Source organism: Pleurodeles waltl, chromosome 3_1 (genome assembly GCF_031143425.1).
Source record: "Pleurodeles waltl isolate 20211129_DDA chromosome 3_1, aPleWal1.hap1.20221129, whole genome shotgun sequence".
NCBI classification, from domain to species: Eukaryota; Metazoa; Chordata; class Amphibia; order Caudata; family Salamandridae; genus Pleurodeles; species Pleurodeles waltl.
Genome location: NC_090440.1, coordinates 1,977,039,405 through 1,977,063,316, shown reverse-complemented (window position 1 = coordinate 1,977,063,316; position 23,912 = coordinate 1,977,039,405). Strand labels below are relative to the sequence as shown.

At 47.9% G+C, this 23,912-nt stretch overlaps 1 protein-coding gene across 2 annotated transcripts in view; it reads right to left on the bottom strand.

Moving 5' to 3' along the window:
- LOC138285877 (multidrug and toxin extrusion protein 2-like) overlaps positions 1 to 23,912 on the bottom strand; it is a 445,083-nt gene that overhangs the window by 247,007 nt on the left and 174,164 nt on the right. For both annotated transcript variants that reach the window (XM_069226369.1, XM_069226368.1), the window contains one exon: positions 15,262 to 15,359. In XM_069226369.1, coding sequence (XP_069082470.1) covers positions 15,262 to 15,359 — 98 coding nt within the window. The remainder of the gene's footprint in view (positions 1 to 15,261; positions 15,360 to 23,912) is intronic.

Below are 23,912 nucleotides of genomic sequence, written 5' to 3'. Positions count from 1 at the left end.
TTGAACAATAGGGTGACTCTGTGTTTTAATCTAGACAATAATGCCTAGTGAATATGTTGAGTGAATTCCATGTAGCTGCCTTCCCTCTGGCAGAATGAGTTTTAGGTTTGTCTGGCAATGCCTTATTGGCCAATCCATCTAGGCAATAACTGTTTAAAGGTGGGAAAGATTGGTTGGTCTTCAGTCTTTCGGCTTGTCAAAGTGAAACAGTATGACTTTCGTAACATCTAAAGTGTGTAGGTATCTTTCTTTTGGTGTCCAATGATTCTTTCAGAACAAACAAACTAATTAGTATTTAAGTCAGAGACTACTTTTAGTAATAGTGTAGGATGGGTCCTCACCACTATTCTATTCAAGTGGAAAACCGTAAAGGATCCTAGACCCACTAAGGCCTCCAACTCCTTCAGCCTGTGGGCAGATCCACTAACCACAAAAACACCATTATCCAAAATAACTGCTTCAATTAAGTATTGTATCAGCTTAAAAGAAATATCTATCTGCTTTCCAAATTGCTAGGAAATCTTTATTTATGCCTTCAAAGAAACCCTTTACGAGCAGGCTAGTAAAAAGAAAGCATCTTTGAGATGGGTGCATTTAGTAGCAGTAACAGCTACCAACCATGCCTTGATAAACCAAAAGTGTACCTTTGCCTTGACCACATAGAAAAGACAGCACTAATTCTTAACAGGAGACTTGATCAAAGTGTTGCCACTGACTTCAGGTACAACACAGTGTATACCTGGCAGTTCAGGGTGTTCCCATTGCAATTCCCTTGGCTTTTATTGAGAGGCCAATGCAAAACAGAAGATGATTTAGGTAGCCATAGTGCACACACTCCAAATCCATTCCACCAAGTTCAGTGAAGTCGGATCAGAATGAAACTCTTGGTCCAAGAGACTGGTAACACGTTTGTGGTCGCTTTGATATGTGAAGATGATTATTCTATCACCGCTATCTGCGCACCATTTTATCACTGATTATCCCACTTTTACTAGAAGAAACTCATAATATTGGGAAACGTATGATTTGTTGTGGAGTTAACACTTCGATTTGAGGAAAGCCCTGTTCTGAAAAGACATCATGCATAATTTAATAACACAGGTGTGCTCTTCTTTATAGAGCATTCTGTGAACATGTACTTGTGAGTTCTGGCGCCCTGGGAGAGGTATTGCTTTTATGGAGAGATTTCTCAAAACTAGCAATTATCATATCTGAGCCTCTGGAGACATAGTCCTAAATATGATGCCTCCTTATTTGAACAAATAATGCACAATGTGGTGATGTTGTCTATCTGAATCAGAACTCTGTCCATCATCAGACATTAGAAAGCTAAGCCTTCTAGTAAACGGATGTGGTACTGAGACTCTCTCTCCAAAGGCCTCTCCATCATCAGAAGTCCTAGGTAGACACTCCATTCCTTCAAGCATGCATCTGTAATGATCATCTGGGAAGGGAGGTCATACTGAAAAAGGATACCTCATAAAAGATTGTAATGTTTGTGAGCTTAACCTTGGCTTTCCACAAATTCAGTTCAGTTAAGACCAATCATCCTCCAGTCACAGCTGTAGAGCACCCATATTTTTTCTGGCATTTAGGATGAGGAATATGCATGATGTAGCAAGCTGAGGTAGGATGGGATCTGGCGTGCCATCAAGGTCTGGATAATCTGTGGCTGACGCTCTGTCTAAACGAACAATCCAACTGTACTCCAAAAAGAAACATGTGTATGAAATGTTGCCCCCTAGGTAAGATGGATGTTAGGCTAGTGTGTCAACGGATTTCAGAAAAGTTATCTAGAGATCCATGTGACTGAGGAGATGCACTTTGGTCTTGAAGGTCTGTCATGCATTTTCCAGGCTGCTAGCCTTAAAGAACTAGTAACGATACTCGAATACCGAGTTTCTGCCCATGAGTAGCCACTACAGCCACGACCTTGGAAAAAGGGCGATGAGCCATCTCCAATGGAACTGAAGATCTGTGCAATGGTTACAAGCCTTTGCCATCAAATTCTTCAGAAATTTAATGTTTTTTTTTCACAATGATAATGTGGAAGTACGCATCTTGAACATCCACTGCTTATGTGTGTTTTCCCCTTAGCTTTGGGACTACTTAATGGAGAACTAACATGCAAAACCTCTCCCTCTGGATCTAGGTAGGTAACTCTGTGGCTGCTTTCCACAAAAGTATGATGTTACTTTTATTAGCGAATCTGTTAGAAATGTTTGAGCTATTTTTAATTGAATCGAAGTCCCACAAGATTTAAAGATTTGTTTTTAATTTGCTTTATTTTAACCACGTGTTAGTAACTGTCTGCCCTTAAATAGCAATCACAGAGAAATGTAAAGACATTTTCAATTAACATACAGGTAGCTTCCACAAACACAACCAGTAGTAATAAATACATTTTAAAGATGAAATTTGTGAGGCTAGAATGCCTAAGAAAACAAGAATTATCCAGATGGTGGGACTTCACTATCCTACAAAAATACATAGAGAATAAACAAATACGCAGAGGACGGCGGGTGGTACTTATCCCCGCCTTCGAGGATTTAAGTCCTGAAGTCCTCAAAGAATGGGAGCAACTTCTAATCATTTTCTTTTGGGATGATGGCTATCCTTATCAGGGATGCTATCAACAAAAGAGATAAACTGCTACAGGATATTCAAACCTTGGGAAAGGAAATCAGTGAAAAGAAATCAAGTGTATATATACATTGTATGTGCGAACCTGGAAGCACAGCCCCCTTTTCTTTATAGTACATTTTCAATGGATATCAAGTCACTTACTTGCAAGGAAAAAGGCAGAGCTTAGAGGACCTCCTTCATGATGTATGGTAAAAATATGAAGAAGTCTTTCGGGTTGGGTTATGAAGCAGATTATTTTGTACTGGTTGAAGTTTTGTTCTTTATGAATGATATGTCTAGGCTACTAAACAGTGTGTTTTAGCCCTAGGATTACACTGACATAGAACTGCTTTTGAGAGGTTACCGTGGGACTCCCAGCTTGACAACAAGGTGATCCAATAATGTCAATCTATTACAGATCCAATTCTGGACAAATATTCAGCATTTTTCTTTGAGAAAGGAACAAAGTTCCAACAAATATTCAAAAGAAAAATTGGACATCCACTGGATGCTCACAATCAAGGTTAGAATCCACAGCCACATTCACCTGCATGGCACTAACAGATAAGTACACAACAGTGGGTGTGAATAATGCTTCTGAAGCATAAATGCAGCTTCATTTCAGGCTTCCCTCTCTCACATAACAGGTACAGCTACCATGAGCAGCGCAAGAGAATTCACCGAACAAACACAGCTGGGCAGTAACAGTGCAAGTTTTCCTCTCTCACAGAACAGATACTACCACATGCATCAGTTGCCTCTCGTCTTCACAGGCGTAGTAGATCATAGCATATAGCTTGGGGTCACCAGTGCACACATTCATTCCTCAGTGAAGAGGACAGCTGGGCAGAAATGAATGTTTATTTTCTACACAGGACAGGTAGAAGCTTCTCTTCCACCCTGCAGAATGACACTGCAGAGCGTGTGGGAAGCAGGTGGTGCACTGCTGGTTTCTTTGAAGACCTAACTTGAACCTGGTTTAAGTGAACAATGCTGAACTTTGCTAGACCCGGACAGTGCCAGATAATATCACTGGCATTCCTATGCTTCTCACAGGCTGGTTCAAATGAAGAAATCCCAATTCTGCAGTGAGGAACATACAATTTAACAGCCAACTTCAGTAGCTGAAACACTTTATCCTAAATGCCCAAGCACCACACCAAAGGCCTGCAAAGGGCACAACGCTGTGACTTGGCTCACTGCAGTCACCATTCCAGTTATTTCAATGGGCCAAAAAAAAGGAAGGAGACTCCAAAAGGGATGTGTTCAAGGAAGTGTAAATAGGAATCCATTCCAAAAGACCTGGCCTACGGAATTTAACACGTGACTTAAAACATGACAACTAAAATCCTGTTTACAAAGCGTGCCACGTGACCTCTGTTGGGATACATCTCTGTGAATTATGTAACCACATCCCAACATATAGCACAACTGACATATGCCTAAAACAACTAGACCTATAGGATTTGACAAAGGTTCTTAGAAGTATCGAAATATGAGAAACATTTGTTTTGGTTGTTTAATAGTTAGAATGTAGAAAGTTTAAATTGTGAAAATTTGAATTAACATTGTTAAGGTCTGTAGAAGACGAGGGGATCTTTGGAGAGTCTTAATCGCTTATGTTACCCTTCAGATCACTTTCGTCTGTTGTCTCTCCGTCTGTTAAATCCTTTATCTAGATATTTGACACCTCATCATTTTTCTCTTCACACCATCCTGGCTCTTTCTACATCTGCACTTAATTATGTTAATCTCCTCCTCTTCCTCATTCCTCTATATACAACCCACAAACTCACCTTTAAGCACTGCATCTGATTTTACATTGGTAATGTTAATATTTTGACATCTGTATACCTTCTTCACACATTTTCCCCACAGAATCCAATGACAACTGGCACATATGTGACCATCGTACTCTGTGTGCTCTGCAGACAGGCCAAAGTTTGGATGTGCATGAAGTCTGAACACATTTAAGACCCACAGAAAGAAACTAAGAAACTTGAGCCTCATCTCCAGAGTTCTCACTCGTACCCCACCAAACACCCGCTCACAAGTAATCTGGAGGCGAGTCGGTTCACAGTGCTCAGTATAAAAGAGTCCTATGTTGCCTGAAACAATTACCAAAAGACACCAGCTGGAAAAAACAAATAATCTCAGGGAATGCAATATGAAGTAAAACTTGAGTGTAAAAAGGGAGTGTGTTGCTGTTATGGATTGCTTTACAGCTTTCTACAGCTATTGTTAGCAATGCAAACATTATTTATTTGCCTGAAAGGTCAAGGACATGACTATACACCCCAATAGGAATATATTAGCAACAGACTGGGGTTCAATAATATATGTGCCCTGGGCCCTGTCTGGGCATCACGTACCTTCATAGTTCACTCTACTATCTCTGGCAGGCTCATTCTGCAACAACAATGGCTTGATTTCACAGTAGCTGCAGACCAGACTGCTACTGCTAGGCCATAACTCGAAATAAGAAATTATTTGGTGGATGTCACAACCCATATCCCTTCCCCTCACTCAGGCTACATTCTTGGATGTATGAGGTCCAGAACACATTGATCTGTTAAAAGTTCAATCAATCAATCAGCAATTTGTAAAGAGCACTACTCACCCGTGAGGGTCTCAAGGCGCTGAGGAGGAGAGTGGGGGAGAAGGGGGGGGGGGGAGAGAAGAGGTGCTGCTACTGTTTGAACAGCCAGGTCTTGAGAAGTTTCCTGAAGGTAAGGAGGTCTTTGGTCTGGCGCAGGTGGGTGGGAAGAGTGTTCCACGATTTGACAGAGAGGTGCAAGAATGATCTACCGCCGGTTGTAGTTCTGTGGAGGCATGGGATGGTTGCGATGGCGAGGTCGTTGGAGGGGAGATGCCAGGTCGGGGTGTAGGAGAGCTGTCTGTTGAGGCATTCTGGTCTGGTGTTGCGCAGTGCTTTGTGAGTGTGGGGGAGGAGTTTGAAGGTGATTCTCTTGTTGACTGGGGCCAGTGCAGGTTTCTCAGTTAATCTGTGATGTGGCAATGGTGGGGGATGTCTAGGATGAGGCGTGTGGAGGCGTTCTGGATGCGTTGCAGCCTCTTCTGGAGTCTGTGGTTCCTGCGTAGAGGGCATTGCCGTAGTCCAGTTTGCTACTTACGAGGGCTTGGGTGACTGTTCTTCTGGTTTCGGTGGGTGTCCATTTGTAGATCTTTCAGAGCATGTGGAGGATGTTGAAGCAGGAGGAGGAGATGGTGTTGACTTGCTGGGTCATGGATAATGAGGAGTCCAAGATGAATCCTAGGTTACGTGAGTGGTCGGTGACAGTCTGAGCGGCTCAGAGAGTGGCCGGCCACCAGGAGTCATCCCATGCGGAGGGGGTGGAGCCAAAGATGAGGACTTTCGTCTTGTCGAATGAGCGGTTGATGATCCTCCGTAGTTGTGGTGCGATGATGGGAGCTTGATTTGTTGAGGATGTGATGAGGGCAGGGGTCAGATGGGGAGCCGGAGTGAATGGTGTTCATGATTTCGATGGTGTAGTTGTCGTTGACGGGGACCAGGAGAGGAGGAGGTTGATCGGAGGTGAATCTGTGGTGTTGGTGGTTACCGGGGGGTCTGGGTGCTGAAGCTGTCATGGATGTCTGCAATCTTGCAGTGGAAATAGGTGGCTAGGGAGTCGCAGAGGTCTTGGGATGTCGAGATGTCGTTGGAGCTGGGGTCGGAGAGTTCCTTCACAACGTTGAAGAGCTCCTTGTGGCTGTGTGCGTTGTTGCTGATTCGGTCTTTGAAGGCGGTTCTCTTGGTGACTCGGATGAGTTGGTGGTGTCTGCGGATGGCGTTTTTGAAGGCTGTGTGGTTGTACAGAATCTGATCTTGGCGCCACTTTATTTCGAGTCTTCGGCAGGCTTGCTTAGATTCGTGGAGGCCGGCGGTAAACCAGAAGGCCTTTCTATCGGTGCGTCTGTTGGAGGGATTCTTGATTGGGGCAAGAGTATTGGCATAGGTGTTGACCCATTGCCTGAAGTAGAGTGCAGCTGCATTAGTGTCGGTGGTGTGGATGGGTGGGTTCCGGGAGAGGGTTGCGGTAAGTTGGTCTTCGTGACCTTGTTCGAACTGCAGTGGGGGATCCGTTGTGGGTGGTGGTGTGTTGTGGGTTTCTTGAAGGTGAAGTGGATGCAGGGGTCATCTGTCCAGTGGAGTTCGATGGTGTGGCTGAAGGAGACGTGATTGCTGGCAGAGAAAATAGGGTCAAGTGTGTGTCCTGCGGACCTGGAGATGTTCGCCTGGATTTTGAGGACACAAAAGAAATCATTAAGGTGGGCACAAAGAGCCTGGCTAGGCTCTAATAGGGGAGAAGACGCTTTCGGATCTGTGAACCTGGTCACAATTTAAAAAATCTCTTTGCTATCATTCTCCATTTCCTCAATACATTGAGTAAAGAAAATGCCAGTGGCTCTCAATGTTTTTGCAATAGTTGCATAATGCCCTTTTATAATTCACCTTCTCTTGTTCCAAATACTGCTTCTGCCAAACTGTTTCCAGTTTCTTGCAAGCAGCCTTTTTTCGAGCTAACTCTACAGAAAACCAGCGAGCAGAGCGGGTCTTTGAGGTTTTCTTCATTCTTATAGGGGCTTTCATATGCTCTTTTTAATCAGACTATAAAAGCCAGCTATATCATACAGGGAAGAATCAAACAGAGTTGGAGCTGCAGGTCTTTCAACTGGGGCTACAGAATCATCCCACTCATGGCCAATGTCTCCTGGGAAAATAGGTGGAAGTTCTCCTCCTTGTGGTTCACCTATGTAAGTGTCATAATTGTCAAGATGTTGCAAGAATGCTTATGTGGGATGTTGCTGGAGAACAAAATGGTGAAATAATTCCCTGTGGCACACCAGAAGGTGTGCAAGGTGTGCTCTTTGGAAAAACCCATTCTGATGATTGGTGGCCCCTTCAATTGGGGCCAGCTCCCACCCGAAAAAGGTTTTTAAAAACCTAGGTGTCGTGATAGATGACTATCTAAGAAAGAACATGTTAATGCTATCTCGGGATCCTGTTTTGAAATCATGCGCCTTCTCAGGAAAGCATTCCAGTGGCTACCTCTTCAGTCTAGAAAACCCCTTACGCAGGCACTTATTGTAAACCGCCTAGATTATGGCAATGCCTTAACTGCAGCTATGAATGAAGGCCCTTTTGCCAAGCTCCATCAACCTATGCTTAAAGCTTTACACTGGTTGCCTGTAAAAAAGCACTCTGTTTAAGGTTTTGTTTGGTACATAAGTCCCTGCATGGAAGTGGACCCCACTACCTGCAGAGCAGCTAATTGCAACAGCATGCTCCTACTCGTAATCTTATGTCTAGCGGGAGGCTTAGTACGTCCTTGGCACATAAGTACAACCAACTATGGGGGCTACTCATTTCAATACCTGGCCCCTCACCATTGGAATCAACTTTCCTTGCATTTACGTTCATACACCAACTTAAACTAGTTTGAAAAATTTCTCAAAACCTGGCATACTAATCTGTTAATTTTGCTAATTTCTTAATCTTAAACCTGTGAGGGTGTAAGAGTGCAGAGAGACTGTCATCTGCGCAGGAGACAACGTGATTCTGTGGGGACTTTAGGACATGGGCGAGTGGTGCCATGTAGAAGAGGGTAAGGCTCAACGATGATCCTTGAGGGACTCCGCAGATGAGGTTATTGGATTCTGAAGTGTAGGGCAGGAGCCTGACTCGCTGAGTCCTGTCTGAGACAAAAGAGACTTGCCAACTCATGGGAGTCCCTGTACTCCAGATTTGTGGTGTCTTGTGATGACTGTGCTATGGGAGATGGTGTTGAAGGCTTTGGACAGGTCGAGTAGTATGAGTGCTGCAGTTTCCCTTTGGTCCATAATAGTCTAGATGTCATCAGTTGCTGCGACAAGAGCAGTTTCCAAGCTGTGGTTGCTGCAGAATCCATATAGCGAAATGTCTAGTAGTTGGTGTTGTTCAAGATGGTTGAAGATTTGTTTGTTGATAGCTTTTTCACTTGATGAGAAGAGCAAGAATGAGATGGACCTATAAATTGCTGAGCTGTTTTGGGTCCGCTTTGTGTTTTTTCAGGACAACTCTGATTTCTGATTGTTTTCAGTTGCCTGTGAATGTTTCACTTTGGATGAAGGTGTTGATGATGGGGGTGAGGTGGCAGCTGATCAGAGCTCCTTCTAGGTTGTAGATATGGTGGGGCAAGGGTCGGTGTGGGGTTCTGGAATGGATTGTTCTTATGATTTCCAGTTTGTGATCTGAAGGCCCACTTTGGTGGTGGTGGGCAGCTTGTTGTTGAGTTGTGTCTTGCGTTAGGGGTCAAGGTTTCTGTAGATCTTGAGGTGGGGGTGGGGGTGTTGGGGGGGGGGGGGGGGGCACTGGAGAACTCTTTGACTATGCTGGAGCTAGGGTTGTTTATCTTGCACCACAGAGTTGGGTGTGGTATTTCCTGAGAGCTGAGTTGTGCATTTTGCAGTGGTGTCCCAGATGCTTCTCTATTTTCTAAGGTTTTCAGTGTACCAGCTGGCTTGTGTGCTGGTTCGAAAGTGTCTGACGATCTTTAGGCGGACCAGGGTGTCTGCGCCAGTAGTGATCCAGCAGTTGAAGGCTTTTATGTCACCAATGAGGTTTGGTTGGTGGGCAGAGAGAGTTGGCTCAATCTATGTCCTTTATCTTGTTTCAGCTACGCCTGAGGTTGTAAGTAGTCTTAGTTGTGGGGTGTATCTCAATGGAGTGATATGTCCAAGTTAGTGGAGTGAGGCGGCTGAACCTGACCTTGTTGCTGGCTATGAAGATGAGGTTAAAGGTGTGACCTGGATTGTGGGCAGGGCCTAGGACAATCTGGGTGAGTCCCAGGATCTCAAGGTTCTTGAGCAGGGAAGTGAAGTGGGGATCTTTTTGGTCGCCGAGATGGAAGTTGAGGTCACTGAGTAAGATGAAGTTGTCAAACTGATGGCAATTAAATCTAGGAGGAGATTGCTGGAGGTGGCACATGGTTGGGGAGGGGGGTGTCAGTAAGCTAGGGTGCCTTCGATGGAGATGTGGTTCCTCCCAGTCTGTAGTCAGGAGTGCATATGTTCCATGAAGGTTGCATTCCTATCAGTGGAGGTGGTGCAGGTGATAAAGTCTTTGTGGAAGAACGTGAGCCTCCTCCTCTCTTGTTCGGTCTGTCCTGGTAGCAGATCCTGTAATCCGGTGGAATGGCTATGGCCGTGGTGGGTGCTGATGTTCTTTTAGACAGGTCTCTGTGAGGAAGAGGATGCTGGGCAATATGTATTGATGGTGCCCCAGATCTCGTTGGCGTGTTTGCTGAGAGATCTGGTGTTGAAGAGCATGCATGCCAGACCGGTCGAGGCATGTGTGGCACATGGGGTGGGGTATATTGGTGCAGGTGACATGGTAGTGAGCGATTCATGGCAACTGAAGAGTACAGCCCTTTTTGCTATTCTGTGAAAAGCATGATACTGAATTAACTGCCCCATATCTAAACAGAATGCCTAAGTCAGGAGAACATTGGGCTACAAAATTTCAATTATGGCTAAGACTATACTTTGAGATGTCTCCAACACAGTATTTAGCTTTCCAGCACTGTTGTAGGCCTGCCCTACAACATCACTGAATGTTGTCCTCAAGAGATTTTCTGGATGCTGAATTTGGCAAAGAGCATGAGTGTGATGGAAAGTCAGTGTCCTCTCAAGTGGGAGATATATTTGGTATTCGATTCTTCTCAGTTTGAGAAAGAAGCAGTGTAAGGAAATGCCTCCTTGGCATGGTTGCCCCCTGACTTTTTGCCTTTGCTGATGCTATGTTTACAATTGAAAGTGTGCTGAGGCCTGCTAACCAGGCCCCAGCACCAGTGTTCTTTCCCTAACCTGTACTTTTGTATCCACAATTGGCAGACCCTGGCATCCAGATAAGTCCCTTGTAACTGGTACTTCTAGTACCAAGGGCCCTGATGCCAAGGAAGGTCTCTAAGGGCTGCAGCATGTCTTATGCCACCCTGGAGACCTCTCACTCAGCACAGACACACTGCTTGCCAGCTTGTGTGTGCTAGTGAGGACAAAACGAGTAAGTCGACATGGCACTCCCCTCAGGGTGCCATGCCAGCCTCTCACTGCCTATGCAAGTATAGGTCAGTCACCCCTCTAGCAGGCCTTACAGCCCTAAGGCAGGGTGCACTATACCATAGGTGAGGGTACCAGTGCATGAGCATGGTACCCCTACAGTGTCTAAACAAAACCTTAGACATTGTAAGTGCAGGGTAGCCATAAGAGTATATGGTCTGGGAGTTTGTCAAACACGAACTCCACAGCACCATAATGGCTACACTGAAAACTGGGAAGTTTGGTATCAAACTTCTCAGCACAATAAATGCACACTGATGCCAGTGTACATTTTATTGCAAAATACACCCCAGAGGGCACCTTAGAGGTGCCCCCTGAAACTTAACCGACTGTCTGTGTAGGCTGACTAGTTCCAGCAGCCTGCCACACTAGAGACATGTTGCTGGCCCCATGGGGAGAGTGCCTTTGTCACTCTGAGGCCAGTAACAAAGCCTGCACTGGGTGGAGATGCTAACACCTCCCCCAGGCAGGAGCTGTAACACCTGGCGGTGAGCCTCAAAGGCTCACCCCTTTGTCACAGCCCAGCAGGGCACTCCAGCTTAGTGGAGTTGCCCGCCCCCTCCGGCCACGGCCCCCACTTTTGGCGGCAAGGCTGGAGGGAACAAAGAAAGCAACAAGGAGGAGTCACTGGCCAGTCAGGACAGCCCCTAAGGTGTCCTGAGCTGAAGTGACTCTAACTTTTAGAAATCCTCCATCTTGCAGATGGAGGATTCCCCCAATAGGGTTAGGATTGTGACCCCCTCCCCTTGGGAGGAGGCACAAAGAGGGTGTACCCACCCTCAGGGCTAGTAGCCATTGGCTACTAACCCCCCAGACCTAAACACGCCCTTAAATTTAGTATTTAAGGGCTCTCCCTGAACCTAAGTTTAGATTCCTGCAACAACAAGAAGAAGGACTGCCTAGCTGAAAACCCCTGCAGAGGAAGACCAGAAGACAACAACTGCCTTGGCTCCAGAAACTCACCGGCCTGTCTCCTGCCTTCCAAAGAACTCTGCTCCAGCGACGCCTTCCAAAGGGACCAGCGACCTCTGAATCCTCTGAGGACTGCCCTGCTTCGACGACAAGAAACTCCCGAGGACAGCGGACCTGCTCCAAAAAGACTGCAACTTTATCCAAAGGAGCAGCTTTAAAGAACCCTGCAATCTCCCCGCAAGAAGCGTGAGACTTGCAACACTGCACCCGGCGACCCCGACTCGGCTGGTGGAGAACCAACACCTCAGGGAGGACCCCCGGACTACTCTACGACTGAGTACCAAAACCTGTCCCCCCTGAGCCCCCACAGCGCCGCCTGCAGAGGGAATCCCGAGGCTTCCCCTGACCGCGACTCTCTGAAACCTAAGTCCCGACGCCTGGAAAAGACCCTGCACCCGCAGCCCCCAGGACCTGAAGGACCGGACTTTCACTGCAGAAGTGACCCCCAGGAGTCCCTCTCCCTCGCCCAAGTGGAGGTTTCCCCGAGGAAGCCCCCCCTTGCCTGCCTGCAGCGCTGAAGAGATCCCTTGATCTCTCATTGACTAACATTGCGAACCCGACGCTTGTTCTAACACTGCACCCGGCCGCCCCCGCGCCGCTGAGGGTGAAATTTCTGTGTGGGCTTGTGTCCCCCCTGGTGCCCTACAAAACCCCCCTGGTCTGCCCTCCGAAGACGCGGGTACTTACCTGCAAGCAGACCGGAACCGGGGCACCCCCTTCTCTCCATTGAAGCCTATGCGTTTTGGGCACCACTTTGAACTCTGCACCTGACCGGCCCTGAGCTGCTGGGGTGGTGACTTTGGGGTTGCTCTGAACCCCCAACGGTGGGCTACCTTGGACCAAGAACTGAACCCTGTAAGTGTCTTACTTACCTGGTAAAACTAACAAAAACTTACCTCCCCCAGGAACTGTGAAAATTGCACTGTGTCCACTTTTAAAATAGCTATTTGTGAATAACTTGAAAAGTATACATGCAATTGAAATGATTCAAAGTTCCTAATGTACTTACCTGCAATACCTTTCAAACAAGATATTACATGTTAAATTTGAATCTGTGGTTCTTAAAATAAACTAAGAATGATATTTTTCTATAACAAAACCTATTGGCTGGATTTGTCTCCGAGTGTGTGTACCTCATTTATTGTCTATGTGTATGTACAACAAATGCTTAACACTACTCCTTGGATAAGCCTACTGCTCGACCACACTACCACAAAATAGAGCATTAGTATTATCTATTTTTACCACTATTTTACCTCTAAGGGGAACCCTTGGACTCTGTGCATGCTATTCCTTACTTTGAAATAGCACATACAGAGCCAACTTCCTACAAGCAGCGTAATAGGTTGCAGACTGCTGAGTACATGACCCACCCGAACTGGAACTGAACAAAAAGCTTCCGATTGCAGTTGAGGATGAGCAAGTGCAGCCTACAAAGGTTGTTGTGGTGAAATTGTCCTACTGGCTAGAGATGTTGAAGTTCGGCTTGCCACAACTGTGAATCTCTAAGGAGGGGTCCTAGTGAGACAAAGTGGTGTCCTTAATTCAGGAAGCACTGGGGACCCCAACAGGCCTTTGTTCCTTTCACTGCCCCGGGATCGTGATTTCCTAATATCATGAATGATAATATTGAGTGGTAAGATGTCAAAGAATGAGATGTCAAAGGTACAGACAACAGCTTGTGCTTCAATGACGAACTATGCCTTAACTTCAAATGGTGTTTCACTTCACCACAGTAAACTAAGCTGTTCCTGTCCTTGCCGGTAAGCAAGTTGGGACCATAGAACAGGAGTGACAGGAAAGTTTGTTTAGGAGTTTGGAGATTGAGAGTAAGGTTGCAGTACCAGGAGCCTCTTCCAGAATTGTATCAGATTGCGCTTTCCATATCTCCTCGCTCCTCAGATCTTCTAGTTTCCCTCTGAGGCAGATTTTGTTCTCTGTCATTAAGAGTTCTCTTCAATATTTCCATATTTCAGGCACGATTTTCAGTCCTCATGGTGCTAGGGTGGCAGACAGACTACAACACAAATGTGAGACATTTGCAGTTTTTCTACCTACATGGCACTTCACAAATATTGAAAGCATGATGAAGTTACTGTCAACTGTCATGGAAAAAGTTGTCAAAAATGGAACAAAACTAGCATGTTAAAATGTTCTAAAACAAGACATCTGTTAAAAAAACATTTATAATGCAGGTAAAAACATGTCAAAATAGGGTGGCAAAACCCCTACAGATTTCTGGGAAGCCTTCTTACGGGAAACAAAATAAAGAACTGAGGTTGTGCAGCAATAATCAGTGCAAGACCTAATTATAATGGCATATGGAAGCTTTTGATCGTTCCTTAAAAGTCTAATCTATGTTTTCCAGCTTCAAATGATCACTGCATATCTGGTTTCAATTTATTTCAGTTTCTCCAAGTTTTTGGTTTTTCCTTCGCAATAAAGTTAAAGTTATAGTCTGTGCTCTAAGGTTGGTTAAGTACTTCTCTTTTTCATTAGAAAAATAAAACATTTACAAAAAAACAAAACACAAAATTGAACCTTCAGATAGACTGACCGTACGAGACATGAGTATCCCAATAATTACTACTGTCAATCAACATCCTATGATTCAGAACCTTAGGATTCAATGGATGAAAACTGAAATCTGCATGTGTATATAAACACCTTAGCCAGAGGAGCACAATGCCAACTCAGGCTCCTTCATGTAATAGAATACCTTAACCTAGCAGATGACTTGAAATTAGTGGTTTAATCTGTAGTTCAATCAACGTGTGATTATGGTAACTGTTTACTCACCAGCATTTCCGCAATTCAGCTTGCCCCTGTAAAGGCAGCTCTTCACATTGCTAGTAGGCTATTTTCAAAAACTAGAAGAATTGAACACATTATCCCAGTCCTGCTCACTTTGTTGCTCTATCAAATCCAGAAATGTGTTCAAGGCGGCCTGCAATGTTCATAAAATATTCAGCTAAGGGCTACAAGATACCTATCCCAGAAATGGACATGAAGCCCCTACTTTTCGAAATTTAGAATGTGAAGCGTAAGTATGGAATTATATTTCTGCCACCAGGACAATACTTAAAAAATACAAAAAAAACAAACGTAAATACATGTTAATACTGTTTCATGGCACTGAGCCATTTTACCAATATGCTCTCCTTATTTTTGCATTATTTTCTAACAGCAGATATCTCAGAGCAGCTTTTTAGTATATTAATTTGAGCCACATTGTGCGCATCTAAACATCATTGTAATACTGCATGTGTATATTTTCTTGTACTCCTCTGAAATTCCATGCAGTTGGGCAACGCGCTCAGCTACACAGCTGAATTTGATTTAGGCGCTATAAAAAACAAACATTTTTCAAAATAAAAGAAGCAACTGCTGGTAATGCTGTACATATTCTTAAATCAAAAACGTCTCCATAAATTATTTTTAAAAAAAGACTTTCAGCAAACTCAATAAATGTTTTCCCACATTAAGTCTAGGCAAGACAGCAAGAAAACAATCATGTATGCACACAAGCAATAAAATATACCTCACCTCCCCAGGTTTCCATATATATTTTTCTGTACCAAATGAAAAGGAAAAGCATTCCGGATAATGCAAACTGGGAGCAGGTGTTGGCCCAGGCAGAGCCTCTACAAAGAGAAAAGAAATAACACATTTTATGTGTTTTCAGAAATGTTCTACTTTTATAGGACATTCCTGTTTTATCTTAATGGTCATTGCAAATCAAATATTTTTGCAGGTTCCTAAATAAACAAAAAAGAAGATGATGATCATGGCAGCAAAGGGTTTGGAAAGTAATTATAACAGGATATGGATATTCTGAGCCATAATTACTATATTTGTTTGTAACCATTAAATAAAGCTTTAACAAACAAGTTACTTAACTTTGGTAACGCCTTATCTGGTAGAGACTATGGCCCTCATTCTGACCAGTTCAACAGGCTGGCGGTGAAGACCGCCACATTATGAGTGTGCCTTTGCCAACCCACCACATCCCCACTCATACCCCCAGGGCAGTGTGACCTGCCGGACTGGAGATGAGCATCTCTGACCCAGCCGTCCACCAAAGACCGCTGGTCATATTTTGAGCCAGCTTTCCACCAGGGTTTCCGTGGGGGTAGCATGGCCACGAAAACCCTGGCAGAAAGGCTACCAGTGAGAGGGAATTTCTGCCATGTCAGTGGCAGACAACTGTCCCCCCTCACCTCCCTCCAGGTACAGCACCCCCTCACCCCTCTCCACATACATACACACACACTCACCCCCACAGAAACCCCACATACACTCATTCACCAACACTGACCTACACTCATTCACTCACATGCATCCATACATGCATTCAGTGCAACATTCAATCACACACACATACACAACACCCCATCCATCCAAACCCCCTACCTGGTCAGATGCCGACTTACCTTATTCTGTGAGGTCATCCGGTAGGGAACGGGCGCTTCCATCTCTGGCAACACCCCGCCATCAGGACATCACCAGGCCGTATTACAGGTTTTAATACGGCTTGCGGAGTCCTTTTGGCTGGTGGGGCCGGTGGTGTAACCACCCATGCGCCGCCACCCACCAGCACCACTATTGCTGGATTTCTGCCCAAAATGTGTCTCGTAATATGGTGAGCGGAAGACCACCACCACCACTGCCGGTCTTCTAGCACCCACAGCTTTGCCAGACCAACAAAGTCAAAATGAGAGTGTATATCTAGCTGCAGATTCCTTACCCTTAAATTGTCCCGAGGCGTCAGACTGGATTCAGAAGATTTTCATCAGCAGAACCCCTGCGCGCCAGTAGGTGTGGCTGATCGGCTCAGCATTGGATATGATGTTGGGAATGTCAAAACTAGAGCCCTGAAAGGGGAGTCCCTACTTCTAGAAATCAGTTTGCAGAGCGGGAGGATAGGTCGGAAAGGAATCTGTAGCTAGATAAAGGGGGTCATTCTGACCCTGGCGGTCTTGGACCGCCCGGCAAGAATGACGGAAGCACCGCAAACAGGCTGGCGGTGCTTCAATCCCCATTCTGACCGCAGCGGTAAAGCCGCGGTCGCCCCGCCGGGGCCGGCGGTTTCCCGCCGTTTTTGCCCCGGCTGGGAGAATCCGCCAGGGCAGCGCTGCCCTGGGGATTCTGACCCCCTTACCGCCAGCCTGTTTCTGGCGGTTTTCACCGCCAGGAAGAGGCTGGCGGTAAGGGGTGTCCTGGGGCCCCGGCCAGCTTTTCACTGTCTGCCTAGCAGACAGTGAAAAGCGCGACGGGTGCAACTGCACCCGTCGCACGGCCGCAACACCGCCGGCTCCATTCGGAGTCGGCTCCTGTGTTGCGGCCTCATTCCCGCTGGGCCGGCAGGCGCTAACTTGGTTAGCGCCCGCCGGCCTAGCGGGAATGTCAGAATGGGGGCTGCGGAATTTTGCCCGCATGGCGGCCAAATGGCGGTTTCCGCCAAGGTTGGAATCACCCCCAAAGTCTCCACAATAAGGCATGCCCGAAGGTAAGTATCTTGTTTATCTGATAGAGACTTCTAGTTGCGGATTCCTTACATTTGAATAGATACCCAAGCAATGCTATCCCCAAAGGTGGGTGTGCAAACCAAGTTCATACTTGCCCGTCCCTATGAACCTGACTGTACAGGCAGTAGTTTTTGGTAAACGGGTGTAGAGATGTCCACCTTGTCGACTGACAGATGTCAAGGACTGGAATACCATGTGTTAATGCAGTGGTCGCAACTTTAGTTTGGGTAGAATGAGCATGCAAACCCTCAGGGGGTTGCTTTTTGGACAGTGCGTAGTAGATCTTAATGCAGAGTACGACCCATCTGGAGATGGTCAGCTTCTGCACTGCCTGACCTTTCTTTGCAACCACATAGCCAGCACAGGGTTTATCATCCACCCTAAACTCTTTTGTACGATCAAGGTAGAGTGCAACACTCTTTTTGGGACCAGGCGGTGGAGTCACTCCTCTTCCTTAGAAGCATGTGAGGGTGCGTAAAAAGTAGCTAAGGTGGCAGATTGGCCTACATGAAAGGGCATACCCAATTTTGGCAGAAAAGAGGCCCTACAGTGAAGCACCACTTTGTCAGGATAGACAGAAAGGTTGGGTGGCTTGGATACAATGCCTGTAGCTCACTCGCCCTGCGGACAGATGTAACAGCCACAAGGAAGGTTGTTTTCAAAGTGAGAAGCCTCGGAGGACAATTGTGGCAAGGTTCGAAAGAAGTGAACTTCAGAAAGGTCAAAAACAAATTCGGATCTCACAGGGGCAAAATGAATGGGGATGGAGGAAAAATATGTGTAAGGCCTTTGAGGAACCTATGTTAAACAAAGAAAGTCGATCAGGCAACCTCAAAAAAAGCAGAAATAGCAAATAAATAAACTTTAAGAGTGTCCATAACAGAGCCCTGCTGGGCCAGGTAAAGGATGAACAACAGGACCTCAGAGAGGGGGGGGCGGAAAGAAATCAGACTGGTCTGTGCACCATGCCACAAATTTCTTCCATTAACAGGCATATAGCGTTTTGGTGGAGGGACACTTGACTGTCAAGATTACGTTACAGATTTCAGGAGGAAGGTCAAAGGCTGTCTGTCACTGCTCCAGTCTCCATTGCCTCGGCATAAACCTCCAGCAGTTGAGGAGCAAGTATATCGGAGTATTCCTTATAAAATGCAGGAGTCAGGCCATCCAGGCCGGGGGACTTGTCACCAGGCAGGGCACGAATCGCACCCTTTACCTCCTCCATCGAGAAGGGCGATTCAAAATAAGCTCTGTGCACATCTTCAAACCAAAGCAAGCTGATCTCAGCAAAGTAGTCCTGCATGACCTCCGCATTCAGCTCAGCTGGTTCAGAATACAGGTCCATAAAAAACGTAGTGAACACCTTCAAGACTCCATCAGTTCCCGCCATGCGCTCTCCCTCAGAACTGTCTATTTCAGTGACATAGCTACTGGCCCAAGGTTTACGGAGCATGCTCGCCAGCGTGCGCCCGGCCCACTCCTCCTCGCCGTAGTGCTTTGCCCTGGCAAACCTCCCCAAAAAATAAATTTTCCGCATAGAGGCTTCCTCATAAAGAGGAACTGCACTCCGCAGAGCCGCCAGCGTGTCAGCAGACCAATCCGCAACCAAACGCGCCTCTAAGTCCGCTATCCATGCCTCCAAATCAGCTAGCTCACGGCGCAACGCTCGCACCACTCCATGCAGTTTTGAAATACATATCCCACGGATGACCACTTTAAAGGCCTCCCATAAAGTTCCAGCCGAGATCACGGACCCGCCATTCTCTTCAAAATAGTGGGCAATGGCCTCGCGAATCTCCTTGCGGAATGCCCCATCCCGGAGTTCCCCCTGAGGCAAACGCCATGCAAAAGCATATCCCGGCCCACCAGGCACCGCCAGCTCTAGCATAACCGGGGAGTGATCTGACAGCATATGCGCCAAGTGCTCCATCGATTGCGTCCAAAGGGTCATATCCTGCGAGCCCAGCCAGCGATCAATACGAGACCAGCTATTATGGACATAGCTAACGCATGTTCCTTCTCTCGCAGCTCCATGCTTCGCTCGCCATATATCCACCAAGGCCCCATCAGCCATAACAGCTGACAGAGCCCTAGCTGCAGCCACATGTTGCACCCAGGCCATACTCTCCCGATCCAAGATCACATTAAAGTCCTCCCCCCCCCCCCACACACACACACAACCACATCACTGCACCTCCCCCCATCGATTTGACCAGCCGCCAGACGACACTAAAGAACTCCTGGTCGTCCGTATTAGGACCATACACTGACACGAGTCTGCAAGGCCTGTCCAGCAGCATTCCACTCAGCAACACATATCGTCCATTAGGGTCCACTATTGCCCTTTGGGTTTGCCACTGCAGTCCCTTGCGCATCAGAATCGCCACACCCATGGCATAACGCGAAAACACTGCGCTGTGACATTCACCGATCCAGCCAGCCTTCAAATCGGTGCATCGTAGCCGCCACTAAATAAGTTTCCTGCAACATGCAGATATCTATATTCTGGCGCTTAACGTACGCAGACATGAGTCGCACCTTACGCTCATCGTCAAACCTTACACATTCCAGGTAAGACAACAAATCGCTGTCACCCTCTCCCGTGTCATCTCTGCACGCCTGCTAAAGCACTGTCCCACCCTGCCACCCCCCCCCCCACGCCTGCCATCCACACTCAAACAAAGAAAGCAAAGGGAAAAGAGTAAAGAGACAAGAAAGAACAAACATTTGAACAAACCCAACCCCCACCCACACAGAACCCCCAAACGGGTCAAAGCAAGCAGCCACCCCCCTTTAACCACAAGAGCCCAACCATTTAACCTGTGTCATAGTAATAGGACTCATCCAAGGGGCATAGAGCTAGCCACCCAACCCATCGTCCTGGCCAGGACTGGGAAGGGCGGGCACAGGGCCCAAAAAGGAACAAGAACGTCAAGATGGCAATTAATACAGAGAGCACTGTATCTATAGGGCCAATTGATCCGCCAATGTCCAAGGCCATTCAGTCATTATCAATGAACCTCGCGCTCCACCCCAGGTCCATTCGAATCTGCGGCTGCAGAGCTTCCAGTAATCGCCTTAACGAATTTAGCTGCCAACTTTGGATCAGTGAAGAAATGTAGTTTACCCCCATACTGCACTTTCAGTTTCGCAGGATATATAAGAGAAAACCTAGCATCTGTCTGTCCAAGGGAGCGCTTAATCGGTAGGAAGGCCCTGAGTGCCACCTGCACACTAGGGGTGTAGTCTGGAAAAAAGTTCCGTTCAGAGTTCTTACATATCACCGGATAGCGCTCTCTAGCCAGTCGAAGCACCGCATGCCTGTTATGGTAGTTCAGCAGATGGATGATAATGGGGCGAGGCGGGGTCCCAGGCGAAGTCCGGGGTCCCAACGATCTGTGCACCCTCTCCACCGCCAACAGACGCGAAAGCTCACCGGGAAAAGTTCAGACAGCATACCTTCAACAAAGTCCTCCATCCTACCCATGTCCGTGGACTCCGGGAGGCCAATCAATCTAATGTTGTTGCGACGCGAGCGTGCCTCCAAATGTTCCTTTTTGTTGCGTATTACTTCCAGCACCCTCGCCATTCACAACAGTTGCTCATGCTCACCGCGCCGCTGATCCTCCAGTTCCGAAGTTTGCACCTCCAGCTGCTCAAATCGAGAATTGTGATCATCCACCCTTGCCTTGATGCGATCCAGTTGTTCAGTTGGTGTTCTTCAAGTCTAGAAACATGGCTTTGACCGAAGACCCCTCCTCTGCCAGCGCATCTCCTGACTGGGAAGCAGAGACTCCACCTTTCCTCCGGCCCCCATCGAAGGAAATCTTCGCCTGCCGCTGCTCTGCTTTTCGCATCCTTGCAGCGGCCGAGTCCCCTCAAGGTGGGCACCTCACCAGTTTATCAAAGTTCACAACTGGCATGCAGAGTTCTCCCAGCAGCGACCTTCACAAGCCACGGGTCCCCCAGAGCAGCCAAGCTCTCCAAGGCAGCAAGCTCCACCTTACCGCTCCACCGGGTCCGGGGCGCCACCAGGACAGGCAGCCTGCATCCGGACAACCCGCAGACAGAGAAGCCGGGCCCTGAAGTGTGCCACGCCGCCAGCAGGGTGACAACAATTCAAAAAATGGCACCCAAAATAGCTCTCACGATGGTGCCACCAGCCCGTTCCAGCAGGCGTAACTGCCTCTTAGCAGGTCCGCCAGAGTTTTCCCCCGCCCAGAGATAGGCAGAGCGGGTCGCCAGCCCGGCTAACAGATCCGCAGCCGGTGCCCGCCAACCCCCAGGGCACAAGAAAGGAGACCCAGCAGCCGCGCCCACAAATCTCCTGGGACAGCGCCCCACACAGGGCCCTGACCGTCGGCACCAACCACAGGCCGGGCGAACCCCCAGCAGGCCGCAAAAAGCCTCCGACCCGCCTGAGGCTGCCCACATCACCAGAGGAGCAGGCCAATCAGCCCCAAGCTCCCGGGAGCCACGGGGCAGCGGGGGCCACAGTCCGACACAACCGCTGATCCGGTCCCACGCAAAGAGCTCTCCGCCTCCAACAAGCGGCAGCGCCTCAGCCGGTGAGGCCGTCTAGCCCCGGCGGCGCGTCTCCATCCGCCCAGCCCAAAGCCGTCCAGGCCCACCTCCGCCATAAAAATCAGCGCGCCCAGGGCTCCACTGCGTCCTCCGCTCCAGCGGCCGGCAGCACCAGCACCTCCAAAGGGCCACCCAGCAAGGAGATCCAGATAAGTGCCGCCCTGACAGGATGAATGTAAAAAAGAAGCCCTAAGCCCAGCAGAGCCTCACGAGGTGCCGGCCATCTTGCTGGCAGGCTAGCTCCGCCCGACCTTAACGTGCTTGAGCGACAAATCTGCCTGGTCTCCGAAGAGACAGGTGCCATCGAAGCGCATGTCCATAAGGGAAGCTTGGATATCCAGATGTTCTGAGCCAGGTGTGGCGCCTGTGGGCCACTGTTGTGGAAACCGCTAAGACTTGTGTCAAGTCCGCAACAAATTGTGACCTTTGCTGCTTCTCTCCCATTAGCAGCAGCTTGACAGAGTACAGCCCAGGCCTCCCCTGTGCCCTGTAGCAGCTCTTGTGGAGCCATTTTTCACAGATTGTGGAAATAACTGCCCAAAACGCATCCCATGTTGACGGAACGCAATGCCAAGCTGGCAGAAGAAAATGTCTTTCCAAATAAGTCCAGTCTCTTGGATTCCCTATCCGGGGTAGCGGTAGGGAAATCGCCTTGGGAAGTGGAGGCTTGGCCCACCAAGCTCGGAGGGGTAGGGTGTTGCGTGAAGAAACCTGGGTCCCCAGGAGCGGAGCTATGGTGGCGGGCAACCGTCCTATACACAGAAGCCCCTTTACTAGGCTTGGACCAGGTACCCAAAAGGACATCCATAAGAGCATCATTAAACTGGAGTAGGGGTTCGGATGTGAAGACTCCCAGCAGTAGCACCTCTGTCACAATGTTAGGCTTGACTGCCACAGACAGTAGCTGAAGGTCTAGGACCCCAGCCACCCTCTGCACCACCACAGCGTAGGAAGCTCCCTCTTCCATAGCCACAGTAGCATACCAGTATCTGGAGAAGTGTCTAGTCCACTGGTTTCCCCAAGACCCTCACACTAGTCCATCTCTTCTTCATAAGACTAGTATTCTAAAGGGTCCAGTGACTCCTCCCAGTCCTCACCGAGCCCTAGCCCAAGCGAATAGGGTTCAGGATCCGTCCTGTCTGCGCCGGTGTCCGGTCATGTCAGGTGATTTAGCTCAGTGTCAGAGTCGGAAATGACACCACCGGTGGGTGCTGGCTACGTTGAGAGCGTCAACATCGAGACCAGCTCCAGGGACGGTTGAAGTGGTGTGACTGGTGCTGGTCCCTATCCAGGATTGGATCCTTGGGGGCCCCATGGTAACGAAGCACCAGTGCAGAACCCAATGGGGGGCCCACCCTCTGAACCAGTGGGGCCCAAAGGTGCACCGCCAGGGTGAGACTGCCCAAAAATGAGGCACATGGGCTCATAAAATTCTTTTAGCTTGCCAGTGGTCGCTCTGGCTCCTGGAAAGTCGGGAAGGTGCGGAGGTTTAGAAGAATAAGGCCTAGAATGACAACACTCCACTGTTGCGTCAACTGATGGACGAGAAGTTGAAGTGCACTTCGACTTCTTACTTTTTGTTCTTGTGCCTTGTCTTACCCAACCGACCTGAGAACTTGAAGTGGGACGATGGCTATAGACTCGGCAGTAACTGGACCTTCCACACGACTGGGACTTTCACCTGCATGGTGTCGCATGCCAGGCCACCATCAGCTTTAGGGGACGTTCCTTTAAGGCCTTCGGACACATGGCCCAGCACTCAGAGCACGACATCAGGTTGCGTATGTGCTCCAAACGCCACAAACAGAGGAGCTGCTGTTCATTCACCAACACCTCCACAACGCTTAAAACCCACCTTACATGACGACATCCTCATCACACCAGGAGTAATTTCAAATATATTTTACAAAAAAGTTGTAAAAGGCCAGTCAAAAAATGACTAAGGGGGTAGCTCTTCTCCAGATCAGCGTGAGTTCTGGCACGGAAAAAAAAAAGAACTGAAGTCAGCATGCCTGGGTGTCACCTACATAGAAACCACAACATAATTTCCAGTACTCACAATGCCGCCAAGGGACACAGAGCCGA